The sequence below is a fragment of the Meleagris gallopavo genome, chromosome 3 (genome assembly GCF_905368555.1).
Source record: "Meleagris gallopavo chromosome 3, MGAL_WU_HG_1.1, whole genome shotgun sequence".
Lineage (NCBI taxonomy): Eukaryota > Metazoa > Chordata > Aves > Galliformes > Phasianidae > Meleagris > Meleagris gallopavo.
The window spans coordinates 48,087,084-48,101,434 of NC_139406.1; the positions used below are offsets into that span (position 1 = coordinate 48,087,084).

General features: G+C 38.8%; 1 protein-coding gene across 2 annotated transcripts in view; it reads left to right on the plus strand.

Moving 5' to 3' along the window:
* The window catches only part of MIB1 (MIB E3 ubiquitin protein ligase 1), a 71,121-nt gene extending 65,528 nt beyond the window's left edge, over positions 1-5,593 (plus strand). For both annotated transcript variants that reach the window (XM_085220875.1, XM_085220874.1), the window contains exon 21: positions 296-5,593. In XM_085220875.1, coding sequence (XP_085077001.1) covers positions 296-436 — 141 coding nt within the window. In that variant the 3' untranslated portion in view covers positions 437-5,593. The remainder of the gene's footprint in view (positions 1-295) is intronic.
* Positions 5,594-14,351: the final 8,758 nt, after the last annotated feature.

The following is a 14,351-nucleotide window of genomic DNA, read 5'->3' on the forward strand; positions in this document are numbered from 1 at the left end:
AAAGACACCACATTTGTGTCATCATGGGGTAGGAAAAACCTCAGTACTTGAAGTGGATGAGATGTAAAAATGTGCATTTAAAAAACAAACAAAAAAACACACACATGGAGATTAAAAAAAAAGCCCACAACTTTTCAGGTTAAGTAATACATGCTTTAGTAGCTGGGTTATGCTCTGGCAACAGTCTGTTATGCTTAAGATGGCATACTTGTTGTTAACTTTAATTTATGTATTGCATACTCAGTACTGTATCCCTGCTGCCATTGACTATATAACCTGTTAAAATCTTTTGCAGACTATGTGTCCTGTCTGTTTGGACCGTCTGAAGAACATGATCTTTCTCTGTGGCCATGGGACGTGTCAGCTTTGTGGAGACCGAATGAGTGAATGCCCTATATGCCGCAAGGCGATCGAACGAAGGATTCTTTTGTATTAAGAAGTGGAACAAGTATCTGTTAGCTTACAAATAGTAAGGACATTCTGGTGATTTAAATCTCTGCAAGTTTGAAAGGCAGTAAAAGGTTCTAATGAAAACATTTCTAATACTGTAGCACAGGTTCATTAAAGACTGTGAACACACCAAATAATAGAACAGTATTTGAGCAGTCAACTTTTAACTTTACTCAGAAAAGATGCTAATTTACAGCAGTCCTTTCTTTTGTTGTGTTTTTTGTTTGTTTGTTTTCTTTCTGTCGTTTTCTTCCCCTTAAAGTGTAAAGGGACAATCTTGTTTTGGTTTCATTCTTGTTTTTTTAATGTGTGTATAAGGTGTTGAGTGATGTAGTTTTTCTATATTTTTTTTAATGCCAGTTACTATTGAGTATAAATCTACTTAGTGCTTTTTTTTTTTTTTTTAATGCTTTTCTGGAGAGTGTTCAAATATTCTGTGACGTTTATAATTTGTAATGGTTTTCATCTTGAAATACACAATAATGCCTAGTCAATACAAAATGTATGCACAGCTGTAATAAAGGTAATACTATTTCCATAAGATCAGGTCTCAAAATACAATGCTAAGGTAATTTCAACCTTAATGTGCCCTTTGCTGAGGATGAGTGGGAAAGAAACAGGAAAAAGAAACAAATCTGGTTTAGAAAGGTTACGTTCTTCAAACTGCACTTTAGCATAACAGTTTCAAGCTGACCTAAATAATATCAACCTCTTGACTCTGCTAGCCTCATAGATTCTTATGGAATAGCTTTTAATCTGGTTGGAAAGGAGAATAGTGGGTCAGTTATCCATTTCAGATGAGTGAATTTGATCCGTTTTGAGGGAACAGATATATATGTGGTGCCATTCAAATACTCTTTGTCTACAAATTAGAAGAACTTGAAGACATGAAGTTTGCAAAAGTTAAACTTCAGTATCTTACCTTACAAAGTATGAAGCAAGCTTTTAACGGGTATCGTTTTCCTTTCTTAATTCAGTTATGTTGACTCCAGACAAATAGTAATCAACAGCAGGATCAAAAATTTAATTTAGCTTTTCATCTACATTAAATGTTAAAACCATGTTAGCTAGGATCGATAGGTAATACTGCAGTTCAGGATATTGTTGGCAGAGCATTGATTTCGGAGCCATGCTTAGGTGAGATGAAATTGTATGAGGGAGTTAGCTGTCACTGATGTGACTGAAAAGTATTCATGAATCTGAAAGAACTGCTGTGAGGAGCTGCAAACAATTAATGTCTTGATAACAAATATGTCCTTCTGTCTTTTTGGACAGAAAAAAAAAAAAACAAAAAAAGAACATGCTGATTTAAGAGTTGTTTGCAGGTACCAGGCATGTGTTCTTGCTTGTAAGATACTCAGCAGTTTCCTGAGTGCAGTTTGTGTAGCCGTTTGCCATTGTACTGGCTTTGTGTGAATGCAGAACAATGAAGAAGTACATGCTGGAATCATTGAAGTGCCTTCCTTTCAGCAAAGATTAATTTCTTGTTTCATTCTCACTGCAAAAATGTGGCAAAAGGGATAGTTCAAGGGAAGATCCAAGTAGGAATAAAGGAATAAAACTGGCCTCTTTGGAAAAATCGATCTCAGTCCTTTGAAGCTTGTGTTGGTATGCCAGAACCTTGTAAACTTTGGCAAAATTCTCAGAAGAATGTTACTAGTAAACTGCAAAGATAGATAAACTTTTAAACAGTAAGATTTAAACACTTAATAGTATTTTCCAGGAAACAGCTACAATGATATATTGAAACAATGTATGGCCAGTGTCTTTTAACAAAGTAATGTACAACTTTTCTATAGACAACTTAATCCTTATCCAGAATTGCAAATGTGGTCATCATTCTTTTCAGTAATTTTTCATTGGACACAGTCTTAATCTGGAATCAATATAATATTGTTTTATTCTGTATATTAATAGTCATTTGTTCAAAATTATCTATGTCTCTGTCTTTTTGGCCGAAGTAAATAGCCCTCCCTTTTTGGTACTCATTGGATCCCTGTACTGAAATATGAAGACTTCAAGGAGCTTTGGAAAACTTTAGATGAAAAACTTTTTTTTCCACTTTGTTGTTTCACTATCTCCACTTAGACTACAATTGCACAAGTGCTCAGTGCTGTACTTATTTAGACAATACGTATGCCACTAAGCCTGATTTTTTTTACAGTGTGTTTGTCAGCTGAAATGTCTACAGGACACTTCAGTCTTCCTCCAAAAATGATTTTGTAGTGAGATGTGCCATGTGTCCATCCATCTTGATTTTTGTCCTGTAATGTATACATCTGTTTCCTCTAGTTCTGGTAGACACGTTTTGAATATCATGCCCTATTTACTCTTCAAGGGGACCTCTATAGACATAAAAGCAGAGTGGATTTCTTCTTGATAATACAGCTCAAAACTAAAGCCTTGTTGTAGCAGCTGGCATTTTTCTAATTCTTTTTTACTGGAACAAGTCAGAACTACTTGAAAGCAGTTCAACTTTGCATTAGTTGAAAAAATGCAGCTGAATAAGAATTGATCTAAAGTATCCTGGGTGGATAACTGGAGTTGAGTGTTAAATATTCCCAATCTGGAGGCGAGATATTAGCAAAAATAGCTAAGTCCACTGATAGGCTTGTACTTTACAAGAGAAGCTCTACATTACTGCATAATACTCTTAATACTTGCATGTCATCACAGTCAAATGGATATAGACACAGCGATTGAAGGTGTTGCTATAGGAGCAGTTGTAGTCTTTTGTACTGTAATCATGCCAAGTGGACTTGGACAGCGCTGTGTGACAGTTGCAGTTGAAAGGTATCACTGTTGGGAATTTAATTTCATGCTTTCCAGATATCAAGATAAACAACTGAACTAGAAATGCAAGGTAGAGTAACATGCTTGAAACATTGCTACTGGCCTAATTAACAGGTGAAAGAGATGTGTAGCCTTCCCAAGTTGTCCTTCAAAAAACTCAATGAAGAAAAATGTTAGCAAATCGAGTAGCACTTAAAGACATAGAGGACAAAGAGGATGAAAAACAGGCTTTGTTTCTTATGAGTGTCCCTCAATATTCAACAGCAGTTTTGAAATTAATTTGGATGATATACCTCCATTATCTTCCTCAACCAATCAAGAAAAGAACTGATAGTACTGTTCAGGTGTAAGGTATGTTCAGATGTTTAAGTAAATCCTTTTTCTTTTCAATTCAGTAGAATACATAACTTGTCATACCACTACACAGTGATTTTAAAGTATAGAGACAACCTAAAAGGCTAATAGAACATGCTAAATAATTGTATTTTGTTGTTGTTATTTTGCTTTGTTTTTACAAGCTTGCTGTGTATCATCTGCTATACCCCAAATTCCCATTGAACTCATTTGGCACTTTTTAGAATTTGGGCTCATAATACCTATCTTCCAGTTGTTGAAATATTCTGTACTTGTATGTTAAGAGTTTGGAGAAATCCCATTTTACTGGCATGGATACTGAATTAATGTGGCAGGAGAATAAGCGAGCTACTTTGTAAATATGAAAGGTTGATTAGAAACGACTATTCCTAACTTGAATTGAGTGAGGATCTAGCAGATTTGCACAAGTACTTGTGCCTTGTTAGCATAGTCTTACAATTGGTATTCTAGCTTCTTTTGAAGACATTAAATGACCTTTTAAAATAATTTAAGTCCTTATTGTGTAGATATTTTCTAGAGATTAAGTTTTGTGTGTGCATACCTGTTTTTAGCAGTATTAGTTGCAGTTTATGCAAACACCAGGCTGTTTGAAGAAGCTGCTTTGGGCTAGTGATCTGTTTAAGCTTCCCCTACAATACTGTGCATTAAACATCAGAAACTCAACTTTCCAGTAGCAGCTGGTGAACCGAGAAGCCTATCCTGTTCTTTGTGCTGCCTAAGTCAGATTTTCACTTAAAAAATCACAGCATCCTAACTTTTAGTAACGCTACCTCCTTTCTCTCTAAGTACTGAATTCTGAGTTAGTTTGTCTTGGGGAAAGGATGGGGAACATTTCAGTTTCGTTTTTGCTTCATCGGTTTTGATGTCTAAATGCATTGCGAAGCATTTTTACTGACTGTATAAATGACGTCCGGTAGAAGCGTATGATTTGCCACCATGTACATTGTATATTACTCTTGCACAAGTTGCTGGAATTCGTACTGTTGTCTTTTTATGTATTTCGTAACTTGTTTGTGCTGACAAAGCAAAACTGTTATCACAGAGGTTTTAGTATAAGAAGTTTAGAAGTTTTATAGCTGAGCCTGTGGTTTAAAAAAAAAAAAAAAGTTCTGACTCAGGGCTTTTTAACAACTTAAATACATTTACGATATTCTTCAGCACGTCTCGGAGAGCATTGTAGATTTATGACTGTACAGTGCCTTGATAGAACTATTTAATGGGCAGCAGCCGTAGAGTCCTTACAGAATGCAAGTATCTTCTTAATCCAGTGGAGGAGTTTATGTTAATGCAGCTGTAATATCCCTGCTATGGATTTACGTACTTGTATATACTTTCTGTAAAGGAAAATCAGCAAATGTAGGTCTTGCTAAGCTTTCTGTAAGTTGTTTCATTGTTGCACCAGTTGGGAGAGGGGAGCAGGGTATGAAGGGCTTAGTGTTCAAATGTACCAAAGTAGCATTTCTGGGAAAGATAGCTGATAAAAAGCTCTGTATGGGATCTTTTTTGTGTGAGGGGAGAGGTTGTTGTATTAAAATAATAATAAATAAAAACAAAAATACCCTCTTTATTCTGGCCCAGTAAGTGTTTCTGAAGGGAGAGAGAGAATAAGCAACAATTCTGTGTTTGCATGCTTTTTCATATTTACAAGAAATTAAGTAATTTTACGCTTCTAGAAGATTTTTTTTTTTAATCACAAGCTTACTGTCTTCATGAATGCAAATTCTTCCTATTAGAAAACCGGTTTTTCTGAACCGCAGGAACATTTTTGCTACGTTAAAACCAACTTTGTATTTTCAGTAGTTTTTGACATGACTGTTTACTGGAGAAACTTATGGTTGTCTGTGTGAATGTAGAGGATTTTTCTGTATGCAGATAGCATTATATAATTGCTTTCATTGAAACTGCTTAGCAAGGTCTCAGCTTCTCGAGAGAAATGCTAATGTACTGAATGGTTAATAAAACTTGTTATATAAGATATTCTTCTTCAATAGCTTTGATTAAAAAATGTAATGAGATGGAATTAATACTGCTTATTGTGCACACATTATTGGGAAGGGGAGATTGCAACTTACTTGATAAGATTCTTAGTTGTAATGATATCACCCATAGAATTAGAAAATTGTATTCCTGAACAAGTGTTTGGTAACTGTGAGTTGTTTGATGTTTAATGTTTAAAGATGCAACAGACTTTATCTAGTGAGGGAGTTTGCAAACCTCCAAGTATTTTTGTTCTTTAGAATGTATCACCAAAGAGCATCAGAAATATCAAGTGCCTTTGAGTCTTCCAGATACTCAAATATTTTTTTAAACAACACAACCGAAGTAAGAAGGGCAGATTGTTGACTTTTTTTTTTTTTTAATCTATAGAATATAGATAAAATATTTTCATCTGTAGAATATATTTTTTTTCTATAAATATTTTCTATATTTTTTTCTATAAAATACAGCTCATAGTACTAATTAGAGCTCTGTTAATGATAAAATCACAGAATGCTTAACTTGGAAGGGACCTCCAAGTCCACTCAGTCCCACCCCGTGCCATAGGCAGGGCTGCCACCCAGCAGCTCAGCTGCCCACGGCTCCATCCAACCTGGCCTTGAGCGCCTGCAAGGATGGGGCACCACAGCTTCTCTGGGCAGCTGTGCCAGCACCTCACCAACCTCTGAGTAGAGAATTTCCTCCTAACATCTAATCTAAATCTCCCCTCCTTTAGTATAAAACTATTCCCATTTTTTCTATCACCATCAGATCATGTTAAAAGTCAGTCTCCATCCTATTTATAAGCTTCCTTTAAGTTACAAAAGTCCACAGTGAGTTTTCCCTGGAGCCTTCCCTTTTCCAGGCTGAACAAGCCCAACTCCTTCAACCTTTCTTCATAACAGACATATTCCAGCCTTCTAATAATCTTTATGGCCTCCTTGACCTGCTGCAACAGCTCCACATCTTTTTTTTTTGCTTGGGACCTCAGGCCTGGACACAGTACTCCAGATGGGACCTTTCAGGAGCAGAGGAGAGGAAGACAATCACCTCCCTTTCCCTGCTGGCTCACCTGTGTTTTGAAGGAACCGCCCAGGATACCGTTGGCCTTTCAGGCTGCAAGAGCACCCTGCTGACTCACATCCAGATTTTCATCCACCAGGACCCCCAGTTTCTTCTCCACGGGGCTGCTCTCAATGAGGAGTACTCTGTCTGCACACATACTTGGGATTTCCCTGACCCAAGTGTAACACCTTACACTTTGCCTTGTTTAACATTCTTAGGTTTTTGTGGACCCACTTTTCAAGCTGGCCCAGTCCCTCTGGATGGCATTCTTTCCTTCCGTTGTATCTACTGCACCACTCAGCAAGTTTGTGGACAACAAACTGAGGTTACACTCGATCCCACCATCTAAGTTGTTGATAAAGATGCTGAAGAGCAGTGGGCCCAGAATGGGCATCTGGGAGACACCACTTGTGACTAACCTTGACCTAGACGTAGAGCTGTTGACCACAACCCTTTGGCTGCAGCCATCCAACCAAATTTTTATCCACCGTGTAGTCCTCCTTTCAAATCTATATTTCTCCAACTTAAGGATGTTGTGTGGGACCACATCAAAGGCCTTACAGAAGCCCAGAGAGATGACATCAGTTGTTCTTCCCTTCTTGTCTGATGCCATTACTCCATCATAGAAGGCCACCAGATTGGTCAGGTGTGCTTTAATGTATCTTCCAGGAGGATCTGTTCCGTGTTCTTCCCAGGCAGAGGTGAGGCTCACTGGGAGTCTCTCCCTTTTCAAGATTTCTTCAATCTTGGTTTAAATGACAGATCTATGTGAATAAATGAGAGTTTCAGAGAGATTTCTTTTCTAACCTCTGTTTGAAAACAGTTGATGCAGATTATCAAAACGTTTAAATGCCTACTGTTCTTTAAGGCTTACAAGCTGTTTGCATACTTATTAAATTGAAAGTGATGGTAGTAGCTTTAGCATAGGCTTAAGGCTTGGGCTCTGTGGTCTCTCTAGGGTTTCAGCTCATAATGGTTACAGTGGATCTGGCTACCATTAAGGTACTGATGTTTCGTATTTTTGGGGCTTCATCCATAGTTGGGAAGATGGAAGACCCAGAAGAAAGGGCAGATAGCAAAGACACAGCTCTGTGTAAAAATCTAATCCCTTCAAACTCTAAGGATTCTAAGATTTTATGATATTAGAAATCAAGAACTGTGCAGCTGGCAACATAAAACTTTTATTCTGTTGCAATGCAGGACAAAGGTGTAGGAAACTTAGTGTAAAATATACTTTTACAGTTCAGATTTGTTGAAGCTTACTTGACTGACCTGAAAAACTTCATACAAAGTTTCTGCAAATCGGCAGAAGAATACACACGTGATGAGAACATACTGACCTCTCTTGACACTGTAGTGCTGTTTCACTAGATTTTCTTTAGAAGTAGATCTGTAGCAGGTAAGTGTACAAACTGAATGCCTGCTGCTGTACACGGCAGCACTTGTGCACCCTGCAGTGTCTGCAGTGTGTTTCTTCCACAAGGGGTCAGTAGCACACTCTGCTTGAGACACAATTTTTTGTACTATGAGCACAGAGCAAACAAGGGATAAGGATAATGATGATTGCATTAATATGTGGGTGGACCAGGCCTCACTTGTACCCTTCTTCAAGCAGGCTAAGTATAATTAGCTTATTTGCTGACTTCAGTAAGCACCATATTCTATCCTCTGACTCTCATGTGACATGAACATTGCTACTATTGATTAGGGCAAAGTTCCAGTGGAGTATTTACCTTTAGCTCTAGTCAAAAGTATTCATTTAGCCTAGCTCTTTTTTCCCAAAAGCATGTAATTGGAGCAGATGAACTCTAGGAGATAGTTTGTCCAGTGAACAGGGAGAAGAATTCTTGTATGAGTGTCCCACATATTTTTATTGATAACCACAGTCTTCCTAGATGGTTAGAGCTGAGGCATTTTACAGCCTTTAGTAGCACGGGTTATAGTTAAATATGCTTTGAACCCTATCAATCTGCTCAGTGAAAGGAATGCTCGAGTTCTGGTCTTCCCAAAGTATGCAATTAAGATGGAGACACAACATAGAAGTAACTCAGTATTTTTCTACTAGGAAGCTAAACAGACCAGATAATTGAAACCTAGATAAAATTTTTCAATCCTTGTAGCAAAGCCATATCTCACAAATAAGAATCTAAGTAGGTCAATGTCTTTCAGGTTGGCATAGGTTCTTCTGCTTGGTGAATGAACAGGGGACCTTTCCTTCATACTTGTAACTTGTGCTTCTCTTTTTTTTTTGTCTATTATGATTTTTGCATTTCTTGTTTTCTTTTGTCTCCCACTACTCAACTTCTCCATTTCAAGTTCTTCCTGTGAAGTATTACTGATAGCAGAACTGTGCCCATCCTTCTCAGTGTCGTTCTTTCCAGGTCTTACTAAAATTAATCTCCATTATACTGAGATTGGCACAGTGCCTTGGCTTAAGTAGAGGGGATCCTTGTGTCTGACTCCAAACTTAATTGAGTATACTGACAGGAGGAATTCCTAATCTCAACAAAATCTCACATTATTTTATCAATAACCCTTGTTTCTTAATATTGTCAGTATAAGAAAAAGCTTATGGCTGCCACTGAGGGAAGGGAAGGGGTGCTGCTTTTGTTGCAACGGTTCTCACCTGTATGATGAAAATTAGGAACAAGAAAATATTTTGGGAATATTTGTTTTTCTGTATGCTGCCTGAAATTCCCATTGCCAGCCATATCTCAGATTCAGTTTTTGTGACTCCCAAAGGTACTACCCCAAGAAACGCACTCTGGTTGTAAGTTGCTGTCTCCTAGGACTGTGTACTTTGCCAACTTGAGTTGTCAAGAAGTCGCTTGCTCAGGTCAGTACAGTCTCTTGGATGGGCATAGGTTGTTTGCAAGGAGAAGGGTTCTGTTGTGCTTTCTGCTTCATCTGTGGAGAAGTATGAAAATATTCTGTCTCTTTGAATAAAAGCAAATCTGAAACCACGTGTCAAGTAATACTCTTCCTACTAAGCTTCCGTAATCCCTACTGTTCATACGATCATAAGGTATCTTGTGATACTTTATGAAAGCTGTATAAAATAAATAGCAATTATGCACTGTGTATTTCCCAAAGGACATGTTATTTAGTTTGTTGGCTTTGAAACACAATGCTATCATTCTTCCTCTCTTCATCTTCCGTTGTGGTCAGACCTGTAAATAAAGACTACTTCAGATACATGTAGGCAAGGTTTATTTTCCCAACACAAACAGCTTAGTTAAGCTATTTCTAGTATAGGCTTAAAATTCAAAATATCACGCCCAAGGCTAATGGCTGTATTTGTCACATCTATAGCACAGGAAACTTAGATCACCTAAATCATACTATTCTTGGGTTTTGGTCAGTTGATTCTGGCACTATTTAAAGCTGAGGGATTCTTCACTTAACTGTTGTCCTCTGAAACTGTGTTCTCACAGTTTAACTTCATGCGGAGGGAATGTAGCCTGATAATATTTTACACATTTTTGAGGGTATAGGAAAGTATGTTAGAATAAGGTAGTGGGAAACTAAAAACTAGACTATAACCATAGGCCTAAATCTTAGGAATTTTGTGAGGTGAAAAACTCAAATGACAAACTTTATTGTGAGTAACACCATCTTCATGACTTTTAATTTGTTGTTGTTATTTGGCCTTCTGAGAGCTTGTATCATGGATCCATTGAGTCCTGCTGTAATACTGCCATCTCCACTGTCTTGCATGTCCAACTGTTCCCAATGGGTCCTTCCACACTCATTCTCCCTGGACTGATATGTCCTAGACTTAAGCTAGTACCCAACATGTGTGGAAGGAAGGTGTGATAGCTGCATGCCAGTCCTTGATGCAGAAGTTACGGGTCTGGTGCTCTGCCTAGAACAGTTATGTCCCATGACATACAAGGATGTAATGGGAACTTTACTTAGATTTACTTCAAGCTGGGTACCTGCAAACAAGCAGTAGTATAGAAAGCTACCACAGATCAACTACTTAGCAGTTACCTATGTGAAGCTCTTGCCCTGCAGCAGTCAGTGGTTGAAGTCCACTAGCACCTTCAAAGCCAAGCAGAGTTGAGTGGACCAAGCCCTTGGGGCCCTGAGTTGATACTGTTTTAAGTAGCGTGTGAGTTAATTAAATATGAAAAGCATATCTTCAGGAGCAAGATTGGGATACCTGACATCTAATTTTAGACTTTATCTGCTCTGCTGAGTCAAATCATGACATCAAGAACCGGCAAAGCGTTGTTGAGCACTCCGGGAAAAGTCATTGGATGATTTCACAGGTTTGTTTTTGCAGGAGTTTCTCAAGAAAGTAGTTGAAGCCTTCAGAAAACAAACAAAAAAAAGATACAAAAAAAAAAAAAAAAAAAAAAAGGATCAATCCAAACACGGGGATTTAACGTGCCCTTTTGAATGGAATCTATGCCTAGTTTTCATTTACTTTGCCAATTTTCATTTCACTGAAAATGCTGTCATAATTGCGAATTGTCACCCGGATGGCAGAAATTGAACACAGAGCCTACGTTTCCGTCCTGTCTGTTCCTTGCCACAATCCTGCCTATCCCTAGAATGCCCTTTCATAGGGTGTGTGGATGCACTGGGCTTGTAGGGGAGAAAGTGGTGTCCTCCATAACATTCTAAGACAGGGAGAGGACTTGATTCTCTAACGCTGCTGATTTGCTCTGGCCTTGCCTTTTTTTCTCTGCCATCTTCACTTATCAAATGTCGGGCCGCCTTACTTTTACAGATGACGAGTAATTTTGAGAGAAAATTGATGTCATTATTACAGTTGTGCTTGGAATTCTTGAATTCTCACATCCTTTCCCACAAAATTAGGCCTGATTGTTTTGTCAGACACAGGTGTTTGACCATTAAGCTAAGCAGCTTGAGTGCTTTTAAGGTTGTTGATAGTGGCCTGCAGCTGCCAAATTTTCCTGGGGAAGAAAAGTAAGGACTTGGCACATTCTAGGTTGTGCAGCCCTAAGCTAGTCAACAATGTGAGCTGCAGCCTTTGCCTGAAGGGGAGTTGACTTCATGATAATGTAGTATTTTTCATTAATTGAAAAGTCGTCTCTTTCCTGAAGAATGGCAGTCTGAGAAGAGGCCAGTAGTACTGTGGCTGGCTGTTTCTGTCACCTTGCCTAGGAATCCAGGGACACACCACCATGTTGTGCTCAGTAGGCTTACCCCAAAAAGCTTTAAAAGAAGGTTCTGGAGCAGCTGTTCGCATCTCTGAATTAGTTGTTAGCGGATTAGAAACAAGGCTATTTGAAAAGGCACAATCTTTCAGTGTTTGAGTCAAAGTGTACCTCTCTACTCTTTATTTTTTACTTTTTTTTTTTACTTTATTTTTTATCTTTATTTTTCACTTCCCTCCTGATACAGAAAGTATATCTGAGGGAAGAAGGGCAGCTATCTGGCCAAAAAAGAAAATAATAATAAAAATCTTTAATGACCTGTTAGGAGATTGATAGTTTTTCTAACCCCAAGGAGAGCTGACTGCCACAGAGCTGAGGCTGGTGGTGTTATCCACAGTAACTGCTCACTCATGTTTGTGCATAGCTCATTTTTATTGTATTGTTAGGGTTAAAGATAAGTTGGTGGCTCTGTTAAGTGCGATGAATATCTGGGAATAGCAGCGTAGCTCTGCTGAGCGCTGCTGCCAAAGCTGGAGCAAGCCAAGGGAGACTGATCTTTTTTTGTCAGGGACAGAAATGTGGTCTGACATGGCTCTTATCAGACGGAAGGATTTTTCACTTCAGGAGGAAGTTTGGCTGGGAATGCATTGGATTTTTTTTTTTTTTTTTTTCCAGTTCTGTGGGAAGTCCTGTATAAATGAGTTTTCTATGAATGTAACAGTTGTGTTTCTGTCTCTCCTCTGGAGAGAATGTTAGCAGCTATGGATGTGGGAAATAAAATTGACTTAAAATGCTTTTAATCTAAGTGAGTCAGCAAACACACCTTGTGTGTTCACAGCCAGGACCCATTTGCTCTTGGCTCATGCTACAAAGTAGGCAAAAAGTGCTTCTCTTTTTCTGTAATTTTTTATTCCAGATATTTCTGAAGTTTCCCTTGATCTTTCCAAAACCATCGGATTGTAGTTAAATTAAAACCTGGCCTTTTCTTTTGGTGAGCACTTTGTGCAACAGGAGGTATTTGTATGAGTTCCAGCATAAACTTGGACAATTTTGTTTAAACATTGAGAACTGACACGTGTTTCAGAGAAACTCTGTTAATGAAGTTGAAGAGACAGGTAGTTTTCTGATTGCATCCATGAGACTGAGATTTGTCAGATTTGGGTTTCCTGGGTTGTCTTGCAAGTCTTCACTCAAACCACATAATTCTGTGTTTTCCCTTTTATTCTTTGTGTGAAATAAGGAAAAATGAATGCAGGAGAAAAAAAAAAAAACTAGGAGAAATCAGTTGGCGTACGCCAAAGAACATACAAAAGAATAAATGAATTCCTGAGTGGCTGAAATGCCTGTGCTGCCAGCCCATCTCTTGGTATAGCAGCATGCTTCAGTTGTATCATGATATCAGGCCTTTTCATGTGGAAAACTCTAGTGCTAGCTCACAGGCCTGCCAAAGGCCAAACAGAATAAAATGGGCTATTGTATTCCACCACCCAGGCAGCAGGAATTATTAACTTATTAATTAACAAGTAATCACGTACAAATAGATATTTCATTATATTTAACAAGTGAAGCTTGATCATTATTTATGTTTTAGAGCAACGAGTGGAAGAAATCTGTGTTAAATAAAGGTATCGAGTGGCAATTCTCAATGAGGTGACAAAGTGGCCGCTCCGTGTTGGCGACGTCTCTTTGGTCAGAGCCTTGCAGTGGTTGTGGGCCAGGTACTGGAGCTATTAGAGAGGGCCTGGAGCTGGGCCTGCTGCTGCCAGCGGGTGTCACTGCGGGCATTATGGACAGGGAAGGCGATTTGGGACAGGGAACAGAAGTTCAGGTGTGAATTAATTTTTTGTTGTTGAGTTAGGGATCAATAAAGAAAAAGTTGATTTAAATCCTTGCTTACTAGCCACACAGTTGACAAGATATTTCCTAGAAATGCTTAAAAAACATTCTAAATGCTTTTTTTTTGTTTTTTTTGGGGGGGGGAGGGGGGGCGGGGAGAAGGAGGGGAGGAATATCCCAATCAGGATTAGATCTTCTGTTAGAAAAAGTCTTGTTGCTGCTGAATTCCATACCTGTTCTGCCCCTGTGTGTCCATGTTTCCTAGCACTGAACATGTGATGCATGTTGTATGTGATGCTGGTTTAAAAAAAAAAACAAAAAACAAAAAAACAAACAGAGCAGGTTTTTCTCAAATCCTATAAAACCACCTGTATGAAATCTTGGTGTTGCAGACCAAAGTGCTGGAAGTCACTCTGCTCAGTGCCCACCTTCCCCCAACAGCTCTCCACTTCACCAGCAGAGTGGCCCAAAGGAAAGCCCGTCAGGCCAATCACCAGAAGATGGGTGTCCATGCAGCCCTCTGCCACCACCGCCACTCAAACAGAGCCCCCACTCTGGATCTGAGCTGTGTGTGCTGTGCCTTACAATCCTCGTGGGGCTTGCACTTTGGGAGAGGCCTCTTCCCCACGAGCCGTTGCCAAGGCCCACGCAGTCTCCATGAGTGTTATCGTGAGGATGACAGTTTAAACAGGCCTTATCACTGTGTATTCAATCAAGGTTTATGAG